General features: G+C 45.2%; 1 protein-coding gene across 2 annotated transcripts in view; it reads right to left on the reverse strand.

The window, feature by feature from the left end:
- The window catches only part of LOC139234141 (casein kinase I), a 174283-nt gene that overhangs the window by 40620 nt on the left and 109705 nt on the right, over positions 1–23958 (reverse strand). For both annotated transcript variants that reach the window (XM_070865116.1, XM_070865117.1), the window contains 3 exons: positions 21788–21873; positions 5437–5521; positions 1897–2045 (listed from right to left, as the gene is read on the reverse strand). In XM_070865116.1, the coding sequence (XP_070721217.1) occupies positions 1897–2045; positions 5437–5521; positions 21788–21873 (320 nt within the window). The remainder of the gene's footprint in view (positions 1–1896; positions 2046–5436; positions 5522–21787; positions 21874–23958) is intronic.

Here is a 23958-nt window from a genome sequence, read left to right on the forward strand (position 1 = left end):
AATGAAGCCATTATGGCAACAGAGCTGATGACATGTGATACTGCACTCGCTCTAAATGAAGTGGTCCTAGCATGGAATGCACACACAGTCAGTGTGTACCATTACCAGCCCAAAGTTGGAATGCAGAAGACAGCAGCAGTTTGGACGCTGGATTTGGCCAGACATCGAAGCAATACAGCGACCTTCTCACAACTCATTGATCTCAGCTCTGACAGGGTGCAAGATTCTTTCTAACCAGCTTCAAATGTAGCAAGTGTGCCACATTGACATCAAATACCAGTTAGATAAGAAGGAAAATTACAAACCAATGCCACGACACACCTTGGTCTCTCTCCCACTACTCTGGCACCTACTTTTCCTTTCAAATCATCATTCTTCACCAACACCGCCCCTCGCAACCTCACCCAGAGTTTCTCCCTCAGCCTCTGCTTTTCACTATTTTTATTAATGATCTGGATTTTGGGTTTGGAGGCACAATTTGCAGATGATGCCAAGACCTGTGCGAGTGTTAGAACTGTAGAAAATGCTCGCCTGCTTCAGGCAGATCTTAATGTGTTGGGAGATTGGGCTCCAGACTGGAAAATGATGTATAACTTCGATAAGTGCAGAGTTATGCATGTGGGCAGGGTAAATGCTCAACATTCATACACCCTCCGGGTTAAGGCATTAAAGATGGCGGAGAGAGATTTGGACATTCCAGTGCATACATCCTTTAAAAGGTACACGAGCAATGCCGTGCAGCGATAGCTAGAGCAACTAAGGGTGTATCCATTGGACAATTGAGTATAAGACGAGGCGTACTGTTTTGTCCTTGTACAAGATCTTAGTCAGGCAGCACTTGGGATACTGTGGCCAGTTTTGGTCTCCTCACAGAGCAGGCGATCGAGGGTCTGGAATGGGTGCAGAATAGGACCACTGGACTAATTCTGTCTAAAGCATCAAGCTAGGCTAAATGGTTGGGACTCTATACCTTAGAGCAGTGTAGACTTAGGGGAGATATGATTGAGATTTACAAGATAATGAAGGGAATAGACGGTGTTCCAGCTGACAGTTTATTTCAATTAAATAGGTTAGGCAGGACCAGGGGGCACAAATTTAAGTTGTATCGGGCTAGATCTAGGTTAGATGTCAGGAGGTGGGTCTTTTCCCCAGAGAATAGTAGACCCTTGGAACAAGCCGTCGCTTCATGTGGTGGATGCAGGCTCCCTGAACTCCTTCAAGCAAAAATTGGATTTGTTTCTGCCTGCGGTGATCTCCTCTTACAGAAGGTCGGTACTGTGGGGAATTCAAGCCCAGTGATCTCCTGGACTTGTTTTGATCGTCTAGATGGGTTGGAGAGGAATTTACCAGATTATTTCCCCCCCCCCCCAAATTGGCCTGGGCTTATGTGGTTTCTTGCCTCTCCCAGGAGATCACATGGTTTTGGGAGGGGTGGAGTGTGTATGTTGTGATACACAAGGTATCGCAGTTGTGTGGGGACAGACTCGATGGACCAGATGGTCCTTACCTATCCAGTCATTGTTCCCATCCTTATTGCACAGGGCAACATAGAAACATAGAAAATAAGTGCAGGAGCAGGTCATTCAGCCCTTCTAGCCTGCACCGCCATTCAATGAGTTCATGGCTGAACATGAAACTTCAGTACCCCCTTCCTGCTTTCTCGCCATAACAACTCCTTAGCCTTTGATGCCTTGCTCCCAGAAAAACCTTCACTCTCATCTGTTGCTTCCCCCGGTATGCCCCCACCCCTCCCATCCTCACTCCCTCAAGTACAAGAGGTACAGACATGTGCATCTCTGGTGCACAACTAGCTTGGCCATCCATCATCAAATCCTATCCACGATAGGGTCCTTTGTTCAAGGTTTACAGAATGGTGATAGCTATGGCGTTACTTACTATTTGCCTGCCAACCCAGTCGTATGCATAATCAAAAGCGTAGCCCTTGCTTTCAAACAGATCAGTGAACAGTGTGCGTAAATACTGGTAGTCTGGTTTCTCAAAGAAGTCTAACCTCCTCACGTAGCGGAGGTATGTCGCCATCTCCTCTGCAAAGAAAAAGACAGGGCAGTCAAAAATGAAACCACAACATGCTGGAAAACACTCAGCCGGTCAGGCAGCATCTGTGGCGAGAGAAACTGAGTTAACATGTCAGGTGGATGCCCTTTTGTCAGAACTGGAAAAAGTTAGAGATTTAGCAGTTTATAAGCAAGTGCAGAGCCACCGGAAAATTGGGAGGGGTCAGAGGAGGAAAGACAGACAGAAAGAGACAGAGACAGAAAGACTTGCATTTATATAGCACCTTTCACGACCACCGGATGCTTTACAGCCAATGAAGTAGTGTAGTCAATGTTGTAATGTGGGAAACCCAGCAGCCAACTTGCGTACAGCAAAGTGATAATGACCAGATAATCCGTTTTTTGTTATGTTGATTGAGGGATAAATATTGGCCAGGACACCGGGGATAACTCCCCTGCTCTTCTTCAAAAGAGTGCCATTGGATCTTTTACGTCCACCTGAGATGGGGCCTTGGTTTAACGTCTCATCCGAAAGACAGCACCTCCGACAGTGCAGTCCTCCCTCAGCACTGCACTTCAGTTTTCTGATGAGCAAAACTAGAGACCTTCAATATAAGATAGTCATTAAGAAATCAAATAGGGAATTGAGAAGAAACATCTTTACCCATAGATTAGGGAGTGCTAGCATAATCGTAATGTTACTGGACCAGTAATCCAGAGGCCTGGGCTAATAGTGCGGAGACAAGAGTTCAAATCCCACCACGGGCAGCTGGGGAATTTAAATTCAGTTAATTAAATAAATCTGGATTAAAAAAACTAGCATCAGTAATGATGACCCTGAAACTACTGGATTCTCGTAAAAACCCATCTGGTTCACTGATGGCCAAAGGGAAGGAAATCTGCCGTCTTTACCCGGTCTTACACATGACTCCAGACCCACAGCAATGTGACTGACTCTTAACTGCCCTCTGAAATGGCCTAGCAAGCCACTCAAGGGAAATTAGGGATGGGCAATAAATACCAGCCTTGCCAGCGACGCCCACATACCGTGAACAAATTAAAAATATTGAGGGCCATCTCATCACCACGAGAACTATTAGTGCTTAATGGTACCAAGGAGAAATTCTACAAACATCTGAAGCACATGTCCAAACTCATCGTCCTCGAAAGACTTCCACGCTGATGTAAACCATGAAATTGATGGCCATCTTTGAGATCATGTAACACCAATGGCTTGCTTCTACTGAAAAGTGATCAGCTGGCTATTTCACCAAGTAGCTACAAACAAAACCTCCTGCATACATCCTCACTCAAATCACCGACATCTACTTGACTGTATGATTGCAAGACAACACACATCTAATGTATACTGCACTCGCATCATTTAGCTGAATGCTGGTCCTGTTTCTGTTTTGGGGCTCTAGACCAATAAATGATCTTAAAATGACCATAAGCAGCACTTTATGAACTGATTATTATTATATACGGATTGCAGACTCCCAAGGTCAGTAATCACTCTAGTTGTGGCCTCGAGTACAACTGACCCCAAGTTAAAAAACTTGCCAAATGGATCCAGAGAACTGTGTAATCATAGTCTCCCAGATTAGATTTAATGTATTGAATTAATCAATACATTGTCCATCTTTCAATTGCTGAGGTAGTGTAAAACTGGAAGGACTGTGTTGGTCAAGTGTCATTTTTAGAAATTGCATCCATTTCCAACCACCTAACCAGGTCGAAATTGCCTCAACCTCAAAGGGCTCCCAAGGCTGTGAAAAAGACTGGACTGAAGTCACTCGAAATTCCCTTGCTTCATGTCAGGAATTCACTGAGGCAGTGTCACGGGCACCAAGCAATGGAAAATAAGTGAAGAAAGTTGAAGGAAGCCATCTGCAAAAGCCAAGCCAAACCATAGCGACATCATTCATTCAACAGCACAGGTTTGAAGAAAACAATGGAGATCCACCTCTAAATCAGAATGGTCGCGCTGTGGTTAGTTGTACGAATGACAAATTTCTTCACAAATAAATAATGGTAAAGAAGCATCAAAAACAGAGTGCAGGCTAAACCAACCAAGAATTCTTGGTGGGAGAAGAAAGTGGAGAAGATCTAGTCATACGCAGAACAGCAATATTCAAACAATTTCCACGGTGCGCTGAAGGAACAAACCTCAAAGGTCCAAGGTGTCCCCCGATCAAGGCGTCAGTCATTCCAATGGACAACCATCAGTAAAATGCACTTCACATTTATTGCACTGTGACTGCCTCAGTGAATTCCTGACATGAAGCAGGGGATTTTGGGTGACTTACATCCAGTCTTTTTCCAGAGTCTTGGGAGCCCTTTGATGCTGAGACAACTTAGACCTGGTTAGGTGGTTCACTAGGTTGATTCCAGAAATGAAGGGGTTGCCTTATGAAGAAAGGTTGAGCCTATACTCATCGGAGTTTAGAAGAATGAGGTGATCATATTGAAACATACTGAGGGTGCTCGACAAGGTAGATGCAAAGAGGATGTTTCCACTCCCGGGGAATCTAGAACTAAGGAGCATAGTTTAAGAATAAGGGGCCGCCCATTTAGAACTGGGATGAGGAGGAATTTCTTTTCTGAGGGTTGTAAATCTGTGGAATTCTCTGCCCCAGAGAGCTGTGGAGGCTGGGTCATTGAATATATTTAAGGTGGAGACAGACAGATAAAGGAGTCGAGGGTTATGGGGAGCGGGCAGGGAAGTGGAGTTGAGTCCAAGATCAGATAGCCATGATCTTATTGAATGGCGGAGCAGGATCGAGGAGCCAAATGGCCGACTCCTGCTCCTAGTTCTTATGTAAAGGGTAAATATGTAAACAGTCATCAGCGATGGGTCTTAATGGCTGAATTACTTTCCCCTGTATTTGATCCATTGACAAATAAAAATAATCTAATTTATGATAGAGTGTACATTGTGCAACTTCATTGCTTGGTGTTTCGGATTGATCTCAATCCAGTTTAAGATCGACACGATTCTCTGGTACAAAAGATGCAGGTTTAAAACTGGTGTAAAAACTGCCAGCCCCCTAGTAGAGTGATGTTCGTTCCTCAGCAATAAACATAGCTTCATGTGTGAAGGGCTCCATAATTACTCAGTGGGATGCCCCGAGAGAAGACGACTGAAAAAGGTTAACTCAGTAAGTAACATCAAGGACACAACACGACAAGCTTTTGAGAGGGTTGACAGGTGGAGTGGGGGTGGCATCAAAAGAAGCGATATACCAAACTGCACCCTCTTTCTCCACTATAATACCTTGCAGTTTGCTCTAAAGCTCATATTAGGAATCCCAAGGCACACAGCAATTAGTGGCAGACAGCAAACAAAGCTTGTGCTACGCTGCACCAGCCCAGCGATGAATCGATAAGTCAGGCCGAATGTGACCCTTGCAAAGCATACCTGGAAAGTTCTCACAGAGAATTTCAATAGGAGTGTTTCGTTTCGTATCCCCAATTTTCTGGTAGCGTTCTTTCAACGTGTCTGCCTGCAACCAAAGAGAGTCGATTTAACCACGTATAATGTGCATGCAATTTGCTGGCAACAGGACTGATAAACTTGGACAAACTACATTTAGTCAAATCAGAGGGGAAATTAGCCACGTAATTTTAGTCGATCTTAGGCAAAATCCATCAGGGCAAAGATTGCAGGTGTAAATAAGTACTGATCAGGACAATTAATGTGCGGCAAAATATCAATAACGCGAGTATATGTACTACAGGTTGAACCTCCCTTATCCAGAACTCCCTTATCCAGAAGCACCCCTCGTCCAGAACCATTCCCGGCCACCGGGTGGCGCATGCGCAGAACTCAGACATGAACAAATTGAAGTCCTCCCTTGCTGCTGACTCCCGCAATCGCTGGCCTGACCCCGCGGATCCACCCCCCTCCCCATCCCCGCCAATGATCTTTCGGTCACACTCCCAGCCCCGATATCCCCTTGCTCAGTACCTGTACCATCCAATTTAATGTGACCACCCCTCATCCAGAAAAATCCCTTATCCAGAACAGGCCAGGTCCCGAGGATTCCGGATAAGGACGATTCAACCTGTACACATGTCCTGCTTAGATTTTGGGGAGTGCTTTGGAGGGAGAAGACGCATACCCATGTTCCCCATCACACTTAAAGTCATAGCTACTTCCTGGAAGATGAAGTTCTACATCAAAGCTGGACAGAAATGTAGTGTGTTTTAAAGCTTGGGGACAAGAGGAGCACAAGTGCTGTGCTTATACCCCTCTCAACAATTAAACTATATTAGAAGAGTAATGAACTGTGTTTTGACAAGCAAAGCTTACAACCTGCATATTCGAGCTGTGACAGCCCCAACAGCCAGCAAAACAACCGCACCAATAGTGATCTTGAGGAATGGAAATAGAGTGAAATCATGGACAGAGTCCATCACCAATCCACTGAATTCAACATTTTTGACTTGGAGAAAACTGATCAAACCTTCCAAGTGCCTCTAACATGGGGGCAATAGGACAAGCTGAATTCTGGACCATTATATTGGACCGTGATTGTATTAACCTTCAGGTCAAACTTTAAACCATCTCTAGCCCTTTCTCCCATGCTGCAACAGCCAGGTAACCCTGCCCAACAGAGTCAGGTAATCAGCAGTACATATCAGTATGAGCTTCTGCACCACACACACACACATACATACATACTCTTCTCTTTCCTCAAATCTTATATAAACAACGTTCTCAATAACATCCCCTCTCATTTCATTTTTATAGGGTTTCCCAGTGTGGAAACTTGCATCCCGTCTCCTGAAGTAAAATAGAGGGATAAGCAAGAAGGATACGCACATCAGTGGAGCAGTCTGGCCCTCAGATTTCCGACCAGCCTTTCTGATTTGGGATACTCAGATCAAATTGATTCACAGCACAAGCAAACCCCATTTGCTGTTGCCGTACTCTGGTACAACACTGCAGCGGAGCTCAATCATTGAACAGTACAGCACAGAAGGAGGCCATTCAGCCCATCAAGTCAGCGCCTGCTCTTTTGAAGAACAATCCAATTAGTCCCAATCCCCCGCTCTTTCTCCATATCCCTGCAATGCATTCCCTTTCAAGTATGTAATGTTTCTACAGCAACAGAATTCATAAGATAAATTGCTTTCTGCCACAAGAACAAAGCTGAAGGCAGAAGGAACCTAAATGCATATACACTTCAAACACGGAGCATCTTTCTGACACCCGAAACCAAGAAATGTCTTTACCCTCAGACTAATGAGCAACCGTGCTTTTTTTACTCTTTTACACCAAACCAGCGAATAAATGGGAAGGCATCACAGGCTGTAGTACGGTTGACTCCAATGGTCTAACAATAATAGGAGCAGGAGTAGGCCATTTGGCCCCTCGAGCCTGCTCCGCCATTCAATAAGATCATGGCTGGTGGTTCTTTCCTAGTTACCTTGCCATGTGGAAGCCAAAGGAATTTTGTACAAAATACTAGAAAATAAATATTGTGCATGCACACGCATCATACTAACACGTGTATTCTTAAAGTATATACGTGTTTTTGTTTCAGCAGATCTTCACATAGCAACCAAGACAAGTATTGAAAATGTCTGTATAGTCATGTGTCCCAGCTAAGGCAGGTGAAATGTAGATGTGCAATTAGCATTGTAAATCAGATGACAATTTGAAATAATTCATCAAAGTGTTACACGCCCACACTCAAGACTCTCAGCAGGTGGTGTCTACTGGTCTTGTGTAACCCTCACAAGAGGTTGGTAAGCAAGCTTGTGTGTGTGTGTCTAGAAGGCGTCCCTTTGATAAATAGCAACTACTCCAGGGAGCGATTTCTATTGTTCCTTCAGACAGGCTCTGATAGACTGTCAGAACAGACAGGGGTGGCTCAATATCTAAAGGTTTATATTAAAACTGTAACTGGTGATCACGGAACCAGTTAAGTAAGAAATAATAATTCCATAAAGTGATATAATGCCTCGTGAATGCAAATATCAAGATCAGAAAGTAAAAATAAGTTTCAAAATTAAGATTTCGGTCAGATGTGAGCAGGAACACAGACCGCTAGTGTAGTGGCAAAGGTTAAGACAAAGTTCAAGTATAAAAAGAGCTCTCATAACATGCAACAATTTGTATTTATATAACATCTTTAAAGTAATGAAACATCCCAAGGTGCATCACAGGAGTGTTAGGAGATAAAAAGTGAGAGGTAGGTTTTAAGGAGCGTGTTGAAGGAGGAAAGAGAGGTGGAGAGGTTTAGACAGGGAGTTGCAGAGCTTAGGGCCAAGGCAATAGAAGGCACACTTGCCAATGGTTGAGTGATTATAATCAGGGATGCTCAAGAGGGCAGAATTAGAGGAGTGCAGACATCTCCGGGCCGGGGAGGGGGGGTTGTGGGGCTGGAGAAGATTAGAGAGAGATAGGGAGGGGCGAGGCCACGTAAGGGATTTGAAAATAAGGATGAGAATTTTGAAATTAAGGCGTTGTATAATCGGAAGCAAAAGTAGGTCAGCGAGCACAGCGGTGATGGGTGAGCGGGACTTGGTGCGAGTTAGGACACGGGCAGCCGAGTTTTGGATCACCTCAAGTTTACGCAGCGTAGAATGTGGGAGGACAGCCTAGAGTGCGTTGGAATAGTCAAGTCGAGGTAACAAAGGCATGGATGAGATGAGACAAGGGCAGATCTGAACAAATTCCCTCGTTTTGCAAAAATAAAATCACTTGAATCTCAACCATCAGGTACTAACCTAAATATGACCCGCTCCCCTCCCTGTTAAAAATTAAACAGAGACCAAGCTAATAAGATCCTTTTGCTTTACTCCATCCACTTCTTTATAATATTTTTCTTAAACAGTGAGCAGTAACAAGTTATCGAGGGGGGCTGTTTGGGAGCTGGGTTGCCACTAGTGCAGAGAGAGTCAGAAACCCAGGGATGATTCAACCCATTAACTCACCACTCCATGCCGGTCTCCTGCTTGGAAGCCCTTCCTGCTCCTTCTCACAGCACAACTGAAGTCAAACTCCAAATGATCGACTTAATAAGTATCGTCTTGAGGAGGGGGGTGGGGGGGGGGGGGGAGGGGAGGAGGAGAAGACGGGACGACAGGGAGTAAATAAGCAGGGTCTCCTACGTTGGGATGTCTCCATGCTGAAACGCCAGATGATGGAAGATTGGTACGGAGTCAGCCCTTCGTGTCAGTACTCAGTAACCCAATAAGTCAGCCACGCAGATCCACAGTGCTCAAGGGCACTGCTGATAATTGACCAACCCAACTCTGCTATGGGAGCTGAAGGGATACAACTGTCACTAAGGTTCGGATTCGTCATACTTGGTTCCAAATAACTGGCAAACAGCCACAAACTGTGTTCCCCAGCCACTGACTCCAGCCCCTTCCCTATCATCTGTCTGAAGCTGAACCAGACCGTTCACAACCTAGGTGTCAGATTTGATCCTGAAATGAATTCCGGTCACATAACCGCAGTATAACTAAAACCGCCTATTTCCACCTCCGTAACATTGCCCGTCTCCACCCTTGCCTCAGCTCATCTGCTGCTGAAACTCTCATCCATGCCTTTGTTACCTCTAGACTTGACTATTCCAAATACTCCTGGCTGGCCTCCCACATTCTACCGTGTATAAATTTGAGGTCATCCAAAACTCGACAGCCCGTGTCCTAACTCTCACCAAGTCCTGCTCACCCATCACCCCTGTTCTCAATGACCTACATTGGCTCCCAGTTAAACAATGCCTCGATTTCAAAATTCTCATCCTTTGTTTACAAATGCCTCCATGGCCTCGCCCCTCCCTATCTCTAATCTCCTTCAGCCCCACAACCCCACGAGAAGTCTGCGCTCCTCAAATTCTGCCCTCAAGCATCCCTGATTAGAACTGCTCGACCATTGGTGGCCGTGCCTTCAGCTGCCGAGGCCCCAAGCTCTGGAACTCCCTCCCTAAACCTCTCTACCTCTATTTCCTCCTTCAAGACGCTCCTTAAAACCTACCTCTTTGACCAAGCTTCTGGTATCTGCCTTAATTCTGTGGCTCGGTGTCAAATTTGTTTGTTTTGTCTTATAACATCCTGTGAAGTGCCATGGGATATTTTATTACATTAAAGACACTATATAAATACAAGTTTAACTTCTTGTTGGCCGGCGCAGATATATTGATGAGTACTGCAGGGAATTGAATATGGCCAGGGACTAGTTTCGATCACCTGGTTGGGTTGGAGAGGAATTTTCCCAGATTTTTTTTTCCCCAATTGGCCTGGGTTTTTAATCTGGCTTTTGCCTCTCCCAGGAGATCACATGGCTCCAGTTGGGGTGGAGTGTAGAATGTTTCAATGTAAGGGGTGTCGCAGTTGTCGGAGGCGGATTGGTTGGGCTGGTTGCTCTTTCCCTTTCCGCCATTGTTCATAGGTTTATATGTAACCTTCAGAGCTGCTGACTGAGGGCCGTGCGGCTCTTTGTCGGCCGGCGCGGACACGAAATGGCCTCCTTCTGCACTGTAAATTTCTATGTTTCCAAGTTGTTGTTGTTGTAATAGATAGGTGGCCCTGTCTGTACATGCAATGGGAGGCTTGTCAGTGCTACAGAAACATAGCACATAGGTGCAGGAATAGGCCATTCGAGCCTGCACCACCATTCAATATCATGGCTGATCATTCCCTCAGTACCCCTTTCCTGCTTTCTCTCCACACCCCTTGATCCCTTTAGCCGTAAGGGCCATATCTAACTCCCTCTTGAATATATCCAATGAACTGGCATCAACAACTCTCTGCGGTAGGTAATTCCACAGGTTCATAACTTTGAGTGGAGAAGTTTCTCCTCATCTCAGTCCTAAATGGCTTACCCCTTATCCTTAAGACTGTGTCCCCTCGTTCTGGACATGCACAACATCGGGAACATTCTTCCTGCATCTAACCTGTCCAGTCCCGTCAGAATGTTAAGTTTCTATGAGATCCCCTCTCATCCTTCGAAACTCCAGTGAATACAGGCCTAGTCGATCCAGTCTCTCCTTATACATTAGTCTAGACATCCCGGGAATCAGTCTGGTGAACCTTCGCTGCGCTCACTCAATAAGCAAGAACATCCTTCCTCAGATTAGGAGACCAAAACTGAACACAATATTCCAGGTGAGGCCTCACCAAGGCCCTGTACAACTGCAGTAAGACCTCCCTGCTCCTATACTCAAATCCCCTAGCTATGAAGGCCAACATACCATTTGTCTTCTTCATCACCTGCTGTACCCACATGTCAACTTTCAATGACTGACGAACCATGACACCCAGGTCGTTGCACCTCCCCTTTTCCTAATCTGCCGCCATTCAGATAATATTCTGCCTTCGTGTTTTTACCCCCAAAATGGATATCCACATTATACTGCATCTGCCATGCATTTGCCCATTCACCTAACCTGTCCAAGTCACCCTGCAGCCTCTTAGCGTCCCCCTCACAGCTCACACCGCCACCCAGTTTAGTGTCATCCGCAAACTTGGAGATATTACACTCAATTCCTTCATCTAAATCATTAATGTATATTGTAAATGTCCTTACAGTGCCCAAGTCGTCTCCCAACCTTCATCTCTTTGGACTTTAATTACCGCGGGGTTCGGCCGCTAGAGGGAGAGAATGCGTGCTCCACATCGAGCAAAGAGAAATTCCATCTGGGTGAACTTCTCGGTAACTTGGTTTCCAGATGCAGTACGGTGATGGATTCCGTGTGTTCAGGCATCCAGTTGTTTAAAATACAACTTAAGTTGGCTCCAAGAACACTTATTACCTTGCCTCTGCACTAAAGAGGTTAAAACTGGGAGAAATTTTTTTTTTTTTTTTAAAGTAAAAATTGCACAAATGCCAGGGCCTGCTTACACAATTTCAAATGCTGTTTTCTTGACCTAGTTTGAATCAGAAGTCCCAGTGCCAGCACTGCTCCTGAAACTGGTTCAAGTGTACTAATTGATCTCCCGTGCTGTTCCACGCTGGGAGTCAAGTCGTCGTGGAGTCTTCAGATGAAGCAGAGTTAAAGGGCAGGGGATAATTGGACCAGTTAAGCAGCAATTATGGCTATTTGAGAGGCAGAGTTCATTTACACAGAGGAAGTTCGGAAGTTCTCTCTAGTACAGGCGGAGGAGCTGGGACAAGCAAAACGAAGGCGCTGCAGTACGACCTCCAATGGGAGGGCATCACTACAATGTGACGAGCTTAGAGGCAGTTCCTATTATAAATGTGGACACAGGAACTTTAAAAAAAATTGTTCATGGCAGGGCCCATCCCTAAATGCCCTTGAGAAGGTGGCAGTGAGCTGCCAACTTGAACCGCTGCAGTCCGCGTGGTGAATGTGCTCCCACACAATGCTGTTGGAGAGGGAGTTCCACGATTTTGACCCAGCAACTATGAAGGAAGGGCCGATATATTTCCAAGTCAGAATGGTGTATGACTTGGAGGGGGAAGTTGCAGGGTGGTAGTGTTTTCATGCGCTGGCTGCCCTTGTCCTTATCACAGAAAAAGCTGGCAAAAGTATGATTAAAAACGTGACAACATTAAAGTCTTGTAGACAGGAAGCTTATTCAGACACAAGATTTATCATACATATTCTGGGAAGTAGAAGAGTTGGAAGCAGCTGTGTTACTTAGCCTCAACTTCCTTCCTCCCTTTGATAATAACACTCCATCCTACAAACAAGGCAGTTCGACCAGTCGGGAGGATACAACTGCAAACATAAAGAACCACTTTCAACGCTATAAATGCAACATCAATATTCTGGACCAGCCAGCAGCATTTATTATCAAATTTTTGCCGCAACTTAAGACTCAAATTGCAGGCAAATCTCAAAAGTCTTTTGTCGCCAGAAATATCAAACGCCTTCTCACTGGGACCCCTGTGAAGAGCTAATACAGGCACTGGCACATTCTCATTATCCCTCTCACTCTATTCAAATCACTTGCAACAACTGAGGACAATACAAGGAAAACTATTCAAAACTGTACGAAACATCAAGTCGGAACATCTTTTCTAAGCAGATATTTTCTATAATGAACAAACTCTGGTTACACACTCCACTAGAAGTATAAAGCCAGCGTTCTCGCTTTAAGATATAATGCATGAACAAATGGAGATGAATAAGTTTTACAAGCGCCAGCAAGACTGGACACAAGGGCAACATATGGTCCAATGTCTTGGTAAGCAGGACCAATGCTGGTAGGGCTGGACACAGATGCAACAGCATATGGTCAGACGCCCCAGTAAGTTCTATTATTACCAATATGGCTGGGTACTGTTGCATTAGCATCCAGTTTATTTGTGCGCTGTACCATCAGTGACTACACTCCAAAAATAATTCATTGGCTATAAAGCAGCGCTTTGAGACATCCGGTGGTTGTGAAAGGCACTACATAAATGCAAGTCTTTCTTTTATCAGCAATAATGTAGATAACGCAATGGAATCCAGATAAACCGATTATTGCTTCCACTTCCCATTGTCAATACATTTAACAACTTGTAATATTGCCCATTCTCACTAATGGAAAAAATAATGGGACTTAAGATAGATAAATCTCCAGGACCGGATGATTTCCATGCCATGATATTAAAAGAAATGTGAGGAAATGCAAATACATTGTCATAATTTTCCAAACCTCCTGAGATTCAAGAATTGTGTCAATGGATTGGAAAATTGCAAATGTCACTCCATTATTACAAATATGTCAGTTCATCAGTTTTGGGAAAGTTACTGGAATCTGTCGGGGGCAGAGTGACTGAGCACTTGGACAAGTATGAGGTGATCAAAAAGTCAGCTTGGATTTGTGAAGGATAGATCATGTCTGACTAATCTAGTTGAATTTTGAGGAGTCACCAGAATGATAAGGGTGTGCTTATGGATGTCATCTACATGGACTTCCAGAAGGAATTTAATAAGATTATACACACACACACAATCAGAATTAGAGGTAACCTTGTGATATGGGTTGGTAATCAGGCGACAGAGAATAGGGATCAAAGGAACCTTCTCTGATTAGTGAGAGGTCACAGTGGTGTTCCCTGGTGATCTGTTCTGGCGTCTCAGCTTTTCACCATATATATTAATGACTTCCATTAAGATAGATGACAATAAGTTAGAAAGCATAATAAGTTGTGTAGATAAAGCAGGAAGTTACAAAGGAACATGAAGTGAACGGGTAAAACTATGGTGTTCAATGTGTGGAAGGGCGAGGTCATCCATTTTCAGAGAAAGACAAAATCAGAATATATTCTTAATGGTGAAACGCTAGGAGCTGTGTCGGATTAAAGCGATTTAGGTGCCCAGGTACACGAATCACTAAAAGCTCCAAGTCACACAACATCCTGACCTGGAAATATATCGGCCGTTCCTTCATCGTCGCTGGGTCACAATCCTGGAACTCCCTCCCTAACACCACACGGACTGCAGCGGTTCAAGAAGGTGCCTCACCGCCACCTTCTCGAGGGCAATTAGGGATGGGTAACAAATGCTGGCCTTGCCAGCGATGCCCACATCCCAGGAACAAATAAAAAAATGCGAATGCATAGGTACAAAAAGCCATCAAAGGCTAATGAAATGTTGGCTTTTATCTCAAGAGATTTGGAATACAAAAGTGATGAAATGATGCTTCGATTGTATTAGCATCTCATTTTTGCCCATCATCCCATTTGTCTCTTGAATCTCTTCTGCCTTCCACTCCATCACAGACCTTCCCTTTTGTTCTTTCCTCCCCTTCCACTGTCCCTGCACTTCCTTAAAATATCCGTTACATCTCGAACTTTTCCACGAAGGGTCACAGACCCAAAACGTTAACTCTGTTTCTCTCTCCACATATGCTGCCTGACCTGCTGAGATTTCCAACATTTCGTGTTTTAATTTCAGATTCCAGCATCCGCAGTATTTTGCTTTTTGTTCAATTGTCGAGCCTTGGTCAGATCCAATCTGGAGTACTGCGTTCTGTGTTGGGCACCACACCTCAGGAAGGATATATTGGCCTTGGAGGGAGTATTGCGCAGATTCAACAAAATGATACAAGGGCTTGAAGGATTAAATTATGGGGACATGTTGCATAAACTTGGTTTGTATTCCTTTGAGTTTTAGAAGTTTGAGGGATGATCTTATTGCCGTGTTTGATAGGTTGCAATGGGGCAGTGGAAATCTTTCCTCCAAAAGGCGTGGATCCTGGGTTAATGGAAATATTTAAGATTGAGATCAATAGATTTGTGTTAGTTAAGGGTATCAAGGGATATGGCGAAAAGGTGGGTAAATGGAGTTGAGGTGCAGATCGGCCACGATCTTAGAGAATGGCAGAACATAGGAAAAGGAGGAGGCCATTCAGCCTCTCGAGCCTGCTCCGCCAATCTGTATCCCAACTCCATTACCTGCCTTGGCTCCATACCCTTTTATAGCCTTTCCTGGCACAAATCTATCGCTTTCAGATTTAAAACGGTTAATTGAGCGAGCATCCACTGGTTTTTGAGAGAGAAAGTTCCACACTTCGACCACAAGAAGAAGTGCTTCCTAACTACTCTCCTGAATGGTTTAGATCGAGTTTTAAGGTTTTGTCCCCTTGTACTAGAGCCTTCCGCCCCAGTGAAAAAAAGTTTAACTCGATCTACCTGATTGATTCCTTTCAAAAGCCGAAAAAAAAACTAATCATCCTTTAACTGTCTATATTCCAGGGAAAACTCTCTATATTTATGTACTCTCTGCTCATAATCCAGCTCTTGGAGCCCTGGTAACATCCTGGTGCATCTGCACTGCACTCCTTCCAAGGCCAATGTATCCTTTCTACGGTGCGGTGCCCAGAACTATACAGCGCTCCAGATGTGGTCTCACCAGGGCTTTATACATCTGTAGCAAAACTTTCTACTCTATATTCTAGTCCTCTAGTTAGAAGGGTGACTTGGACAGGTTAGGTGAGTGGGCAAATGCATGGCAGATGCAGTATAATGTAGCTAAATGTGAGGTTATCCACTTTGGTGGCAAAAACAGGAAGACAGATTATCTGAATGGTGACAGATTAGGAAAAGGGGAAGTGCAACGAGAACTGGGTGTCATGGTACATCAGTCATTGAAGTTTGGCATGCAGGTACAGCAGGCGGTGAAGGCAGCAAATGGCATGTTGGCCTTCATAGCAAGAGGAATTGAGTATAGGAGCAGTTGTATAGGGCCTTGGTGAGGCCACACCTTGAATATTGTGTACAGTTTTGGTCTCCTAATCTGAGGAAGGACATTCTTGCTAGTGAGGGAGTACAATGAAGGTTCAACAGACTGGTTCCCGGGATGGCAGGACTGATATATAAAGAAAGACTGGATCGACTAGGCTTATAGTCATTGGAATTTAGAAGAATGAGAGGGGATCTCATAGAAACATATAAAATTCTGACGGGATTGAACAGATTAGATGCAGGAAGAATGTTCCCGATGTTGGGGAAGTCCAGAACGAGGGGTCACAGTCTAAGGATAATGGGCAAGCCATTTAGGACCGAGATGAGGAGTAACTTCTTCACTCAGAATTGTGAACCTGTGGAATTCTCTACCACAGAAAGTTGTTGAGGCCAGTTCGTTGGATATATTCAAAAGGGAGTTAGATGCAGCCCTTATGGCTAAAGGGACCAAGAGGTATGGAGAGAAAGCAGGAATGGGGTACTGAAGTTGCATGATCAGCCATGGATTAATGGATTAGTGCGCTGATATCCATCTGCCACAGTTTTGCCCACTCATTTAACCTATCAATGTCTATTAGTAATTTTATGCTGCCTTCTAAACTAACTTTACCACAAATCTTTATGTCAGCAGCAAGCTTGGTCATATGGCTCTCTATTGTGTTATCCAAGTGATTAACATAGCTGAATAGTTGAGGCCCCAGCACAGATCCTTGTGGGACACAAGTCACCAAGTACATCCCTACTCTCGGTCTTCTACCACCTAATCAATCTCCTCAATACTGAGGGGGCTTGACAGGGTAGATGCAGAGAGAGGATGTGTCCCTTCGTGGGGTAATTTAGAACCAGGGGGCATAGTTTCAGACCATTTAAAATGGAAATGAGGAGGAATTTCTTCTCTGAGGGTTGTGAATCTTTGGAATTCTCTACTCCAGAGAGCTGTGGAGGCTGGGTCATTGAATATATTTAAAAGTGGAGATAGACAGATTTTTGAATGATAAGGGAGTCAAGGGTTATGGGGAGCGGGCGGGGAAGTGGAGTTGAGGCAAGGATCAGATCAGCCATGATCGTATTGAATGGCGGAGCAGGCTCAAGGGGCCAAATGGCCTTCTCCTATTTCTTATGTTCTTATGTTCCAACAGGCTCAACTGGCTGAATGGCCTACACCTGCTCCTCGGTCATTTTAATTAGCAAATTTATTTGCATGCAGAGTATAAATCATTATTCCTTGGACTATTCCACTGGAGCAGAGAAGGCTGCAAGGATATTTAACAGAGGTTTTTAAAATGAGGGAGAGCTTTGATAGAGAGAATGCGGAAAGACTATTTTTTCTAGTTGGAGAGTCAGTGATGAATGTGGTCATCAATTTAATATCGTCAGCTAGGAGTGAGGAGTGGGATCAAGAGAAATGTTTTAACGCAGAGAGTTACTGAGCATGAACTTCTCTGCCACATGCACCATTGCCCCAGAGACCATTGCATCGTTGAAGAAAAATTGAGCTTGCCTTTGAAGCAAAGAAAGGTACAAAATTATGGGGCGAGCAGGGCAGTGGGATTCGTTTTGACTCGTCATAGCAAAGAGCCGACACAGACACAATGGGCCAAATGGCCTCTTTCTGTGCTGCTTCGATTTCATCACAAGATGGTGAGCAGGGCTTGTTAGTTTGAATCCAGCTCCAAGCCAAAACTGCAATCATAATATCCTGTAATCGGAAATTTACAACACACGAGTCAGGAAGCACTGTGAAATCAAAAATCTCCTCTAATTTTCCAGTAATTAACAGCAGACTATTTTCGATATCCTTCAGAGACGGTATCACATCATTAATCTATTTGCATGAAGTTTTTCCACACGTCAGGGATATGTTCTCAGTCACTGTTGTTAATTTGTCCAAACACGGAATAAAATGGTAATCATATGGAGGACTGGCAGCGATGTGAAGATAAATTCATCTCAGGGTTCAACGGACGATGATAAAATGCGTGAGCTTCAGTTTTGTGGGTTAGGATACAGTTGAAATGCCTCGATCAAAGTACTTTCTTGTGCTTATTCCCAGATACCATCACGATCCATAGAATTCTGGGATACCTGGAGGCGATTTTCACCAGATGTATTTTGCTGTATACACACACACACACAAATCTCAAATCTGCTGAGGTACCCATCAAGCATTTATTCATTATAGACTATCATGTGTCCTACATGGTTCCTGCTTGTACTATTACAAAGTGTGCCACCAGAGGGCACCATAGTGGGAGACTTGTAGGTTACCTGTACAGGTGTGCTAGGCCTAGTATAAAAGGCAGGCCACCAGGTGTGATCCTCACTCTGGAGTTATCAATAAAGGACTAAGGTCATTACAGTTCAAGTACAACACATTGCCTCGTGGAGTCATTGTCAGAGCATCTAAAGACATAACAATTGGCGACGAGATTACGGACCTTCAAGCGAAAATGGCTACCCTTGGTACGTTGCAGCAGTTCACCGATGGTGATGATTGGGATGCCTTTGTGGAGAGGCTCTACCATTGCTTCACAGCAAACGATCTGGCAGGCGACAATCCGGCCACACTGACTGATGAGCGCAGAGCTATCCTGCTAACCAGTTGTGGGCCCACTGTCTATGGCCTCGTCAGGGACTTGCTGGCACCAGCGAAGACAACGACTAAGACGTATGAGGAGCTTATAACGCTGATCCAAGAACTCAAGCCCAAAGAGAGCATCCTCACAGCCAGACACCGGTTTTACACCCACCGACGGCCCGAAGGCCAGGAGATCGCGAAATATGCTGCAGACCTCAGGAGGCTAGCGGCACCGTGTGATTTCAGCGACCACCTCACCAAAGCGCTGCGGGACATCTTTGTCATTGGATTCTTCATAAGCTACTGTCTGCGGATACCACAGTCACAATGCAGAAGGCCATCTCCGTGAGCCAGGCATTCATGACCTCGACCTGAGGCTCTAGGCAGATGACTCACCCTCAGGACTCAAACCCGGCAGGTACTGTGCACAGAGTGGCGCCTTTTAGAGGCTGGAGTGTAGAGCGTGAACCTTCTCAGGGAAGAGAGAGAACAGGTCTCCCGAGTCCTTTAACTCAGAGTCCGCCGAGGGGGGCTAACCGAGTAACTCCATGCTGGCGTTGCAGAGGAAATCACAGGGCTCACCAGTGCCACTTTAAAGACTATGTGTGTAAAGGCTGCAGCACAAAGGGCCACCTCCATTGAATGTGTAAAAGAAATACGACTCACTGTGTTGACGAAGAGTCTTCAGATGGCCATGAATCCGCGGATTATGAAACTATAGTCAGAGAGGCAGCTCAGCCCCACGACGAGGTAAATAGCATGTTTACCTGCACCACCAAGTGTTCCCCGTTGAGGATGGAAGTCGCGATAAATGGTGTTCCAGCCTTCATGGAAGCAGACATGGGGGCAAGCCAGTCAGTAATGAATCAAGAAGCCTTTGAGAGGCTATGGGACAATCAAACTGAACAACCCAAGTTGGTCCCGGTTCAGGCAAAGCTACACACCTACACCAATGACATTATCCCAGTCGTTGGTAGTGTAGATGTAAAGGTATTCCATGATGGCACAGTGCACAAGTTACCTCTGTATTATTGCAGGAGATGGACCAACACGACTCGGAAGAAGGTGGATGGAGAAGATCCATTGGAGTTGGGAAGATTTAATTCCTCCAACGATCGAAGTCCTCTGTGCTCAGAGGCAAAGCAAGCCCTCACCTGAGGGTGGACCCGGCACCAGAGAGCAGACCAGCACAGCACCAGAGGCACAGACCACCCAGCACGACTGTGTGGAGATGATCCAGCTGAGACGACCCGAACGCACCTTCCAGGCTCCAGTGGCAAGGCTCCGGAGGAAGAAAATCGGATCCAAAGGCGACCTCCCAGCTTCGGGGAGAAGAGGATCACCGCAGTCGACATCATGGATGGAGGAAAGATGGCGCCCAAACCACGAGGTGATGTGCTAATGGAGCAACACATGGCATCAAACGGTGAAGAGGATTGGGGTAAAGATAGCAAGGCTCTCTTAAAGGAGGCCTGCAACTCACCACACTTAAAGGGACAGTTCCATATTTTCAATCAATGCAAGAGCAACTGTGAATAGATGTAAAATGTGTAGTTGATGATCAGAGTTGTGTACATGCAAATAAGCAAAGAAAAGTCGTGCGAACATGATCGGAGCTACAGGTTATTCACAATGAATAATGAAACATTGTGCAATGTAGGATTTGAACTGCATTCAGTCAATGCAGTGGGCAGACACCCATCGGGAGCACAGGTCCAGCGGGCTATCCAATGTAGTAGCCTGCGTCCCTGGGACCAGAGTTATGCACCATGGAGTGTGGCCACAAGCAGCCAATACATACAAGCTGCAGAGCAAGCGATCTCAGGAGGGCAACGGCACCTGTATCGATACCCTGTCCCTGATCGGCTCCACCTCTTAGGCACCAACCATCTCGAGCCTGAAAGAGCAAACTGTGCTAAGGCGCAGCCCCCAGACCCTATCGTCACCAAGGCCATACCCAGGAACGAAGGGTCACCCGCAACAGTTCTCCCAAATGGGACCGGGATCAGCCAGGATCCCAAACCAAATAACGCCCAGGCAAGCGAGTCAACAGTTCCCTGTGCACTGCTAGATGACTGCTGCTCCCTGCAGCGACCCGAGACGTAAGGAGAGGACAGGGAGGTCACAGGCACCTGCGAACCTGCCAGACACTCGGAGCAACGGCAAAAGCCTCGAGAGCAGGCAACTTGAGCCAACAGGTTCCCACTGCCAGCACTGGACACCGCGCCGCCACAAGACTACCTGGATATCATCCAGCAGTCCTGGAACTAGCTTGTCCTCACACGCTGATTCCAAATACGTATCAAGAATCTATCTTACAGTCGAATATACTTGCCTCACAACTGTACCACAAATGTAATGATGTAAATGCAATTTTTTTTTCTGGACTTGAATGTATATGAATGTAATCAGCCACAGGCATAATCTATATATGTGTGCGTGTGTGTGGGGGGGGGGGGGGGGGGTGTAGAGATTGGAGTGGTCATGGACTCACAAAAGAAACCACCAGCACTCTACTGCCAACGTAACACCACCCCCTCACCCAAGATGGAAATGACCCACCAAGGGTCAACCAGATAGAGCTAAGCCCAGAGCGCAGTCAATGCAGAGGCGATTTGCACTAAAGGCTTGCGGGAGAGTGATGTCATGTATCCTATATGGTTATTGCTTGTACTATGTGCCACCAGAGGGCACTACGGTGGGAGACTTGTAGGTTACCTGTACAGGTGTGCCAGGCCTAGTATAAAAGGCAGGCCACCAGGTGTGATCCTCACTCTGGAGTTATCGAAAAGGACTAAGGTCACTACAGTTCAAGTACAACACATTGCCTCATGGAGTCATTGTCAGAGCATCTAAAGACATAACAGACTGCAAGGTATTTCTTTGCCGGAAATTAACGTTTTACAAAAAAGTCCTTCTATTAATTGCAGCAGTTCAATAGTTCTTTACACGTATGGTTATTAATGATTAAGTGGATTGTGAAATATAGTGTTAATACAATCCTGAAATGAGGGAAGTACACATTACCCTCACCTTTAATCCCTGCCAGGGGAGACTGCCACGTAGAAAGTACATAAACATGTGTCCTAAAGCCTCCAAGTCATCCCTGCGGCTTTGCTCTAGGGGAAAAACAAGAGGACATTTAACTGATGAGCTGGCACATTCTGGTGAGGGAGAATTACTGTGGAAATGCACACAGCGTCATACATATCTCAAGCCATTTAACATCCGCCTCGTAAAATTTAATACACAGCTAGGAAAGAGATGGGTCTTATCCATACGTGCAGCATCCAAAAGCCTGAAAATAACAGGTCACCAGATCTCTGCATTCATCGAGTTACTAGCACAGTATTTACCTCACTGAACGTTAACAAAATGCACGCCATAATTACACCATTGTTTCACTATGCTGACAGTTAATAGGCAAATTAAAACAGGAACCTCTGGGAATACATCAATCATTTTAGGGGGTTCCTCCCCCAGAATTCATCAATAATCGTATGATATCCCCCTAGAATGCATCAATAATTTCAGGGACCCCCCCCCCCCAGAATGTATAAATGATTACATGGATTACCCCCCCACCCAAAATCTAATTACAACAATTCATTAGTTCTTCACACGTATGGTTATTAATTAATTGCAAGCTATCCACCCCCACCCATCCAGAATGCATCAATAATTGCAAGTGATTTCCCATTCCCCATATATCAATAATTGCAGGGGATCCCCAGAATGTATCAATAATTGCAGGGGATCCCCAGAATGCATCAATAATTGCTTGGGATTCCCAAAATACATCAATACTTGCAGGTGATTCCCCCCCACCCCCCCCCCCCAGAACGTATTAATATTTGCAGAGTATACATCAATAACTGCATGGAGTGCCCCCAACACAAACATTTGAATTCCACTGAATTAGCTGACAGTGCTTAAAAGATCAGTCGCAAAGGAATGGGCTGACTGGAGAGGGGGGTGGGGGGAGAATTTTCTGAGAAGGAATTTCTTGAGCAGCCTGGATACTAGACTATCACTAGCAAGGCCAGGATAGTGACCAGACAAGTCAAGTACTATTTTAAATACATGGGATTCGAGAATGTTTATCAGTGTCATGGGAGATTGCATTCTGTGACTTTGCTTGTTTGTAAGTATGACCACACTATTTTAGTGTCAGTTGGCGTAACTTAAAAACACTGTAGCACTTCCTCAACTTGTTTCCTCAAAGAGCCATCCTTCCATTAACATCTCTGAGGTTCCAGATTACCACCAACTTTTAAATCCAAAATAGATGATCATGGAAGAAAAAGTCATTCCAATTGAGTACGAGGTTGAGCTAAATATAGTCTACCAAAGATCTGCATCCGGATCAGAGCAAAGGTCTCGAGAGGTTGGTGTCAGCTGTGGCTTAGTTGAGTCAGAAGGTTGTGGAATCAAGCCCTACTCCAGAGACTTGAGCACAAAACCCAGGCCAACAGTAGAGGGAGTGCTGCACTCGGAGGTGCTGCCTTTCAGATGAGACATTAAACAGAGGCCCCATCTGCCCTCCCCAATGGATGTCAAAGATCTATTTCTAAGAGGAGCATGGGAGCTCTGCCCTGTGATCTGGCCAATATTTATCCCTTAACCAACGTTACTAAAACAGATTATATTGTCGCCATCATACTGCTGTATGTGGGCCCTTGCTGAGCGCTAATTGGCTGCCGTGCTTCCTACATTACAACAAAAAGTACTTAATTGGTCGTAATTAAGGGACATCCCGCGGTTGTGAAAAGCACTGTAAAAATGCCGGTTGATTCTTTCTTTGCTGAATTAGCATCATCCAGGCCTCAAATTAAGTCAGCTGGAGCAGATTGGGTCAGGACATGCGAAGTAGAGGGGGCTGGTTCCAATGATAGAGGCTCCATTAGCGTATCCGTGACCCTTCCAAAGCAGCAAACTTGAACTGGGCACAGGAACAATTTATGGAACATCAAATCATTCAAAGTCACCAACATCAAGGGAAACCCTGAAGGAGGATTTCATTAGCCAGAATCTGGATGCAGGGCGAGATTGCTACACTTATATAACCACCTTGGTCAAGTTGGTATATTAGCTGAGCTACTGTGAGAGAGAGAGCATTCAAGACCATTCCGACAACCACTAGCTGCTTGGACCTCATGCATGGTAGCACAGGTATCTGCTGAGAACCCATCAACTATTCGGTC

Source organism: Pristiophorus japonicus, chromosome 21 (assembly GCF_044704955.1).
Source record: "Pristiophorus japonicus isolate sPriJap1 chromosome 21, sPriJap1.hap1, whole genome shotgun sequence".
In the NCBI taxonomy this organism is placed as follows: domain Eukaryota; kingdom Metazoa; phylum Chordata; class Chondrichthyes; family Pristiophoridae; genus Pristiophorus; species Pristiophorus japonicus.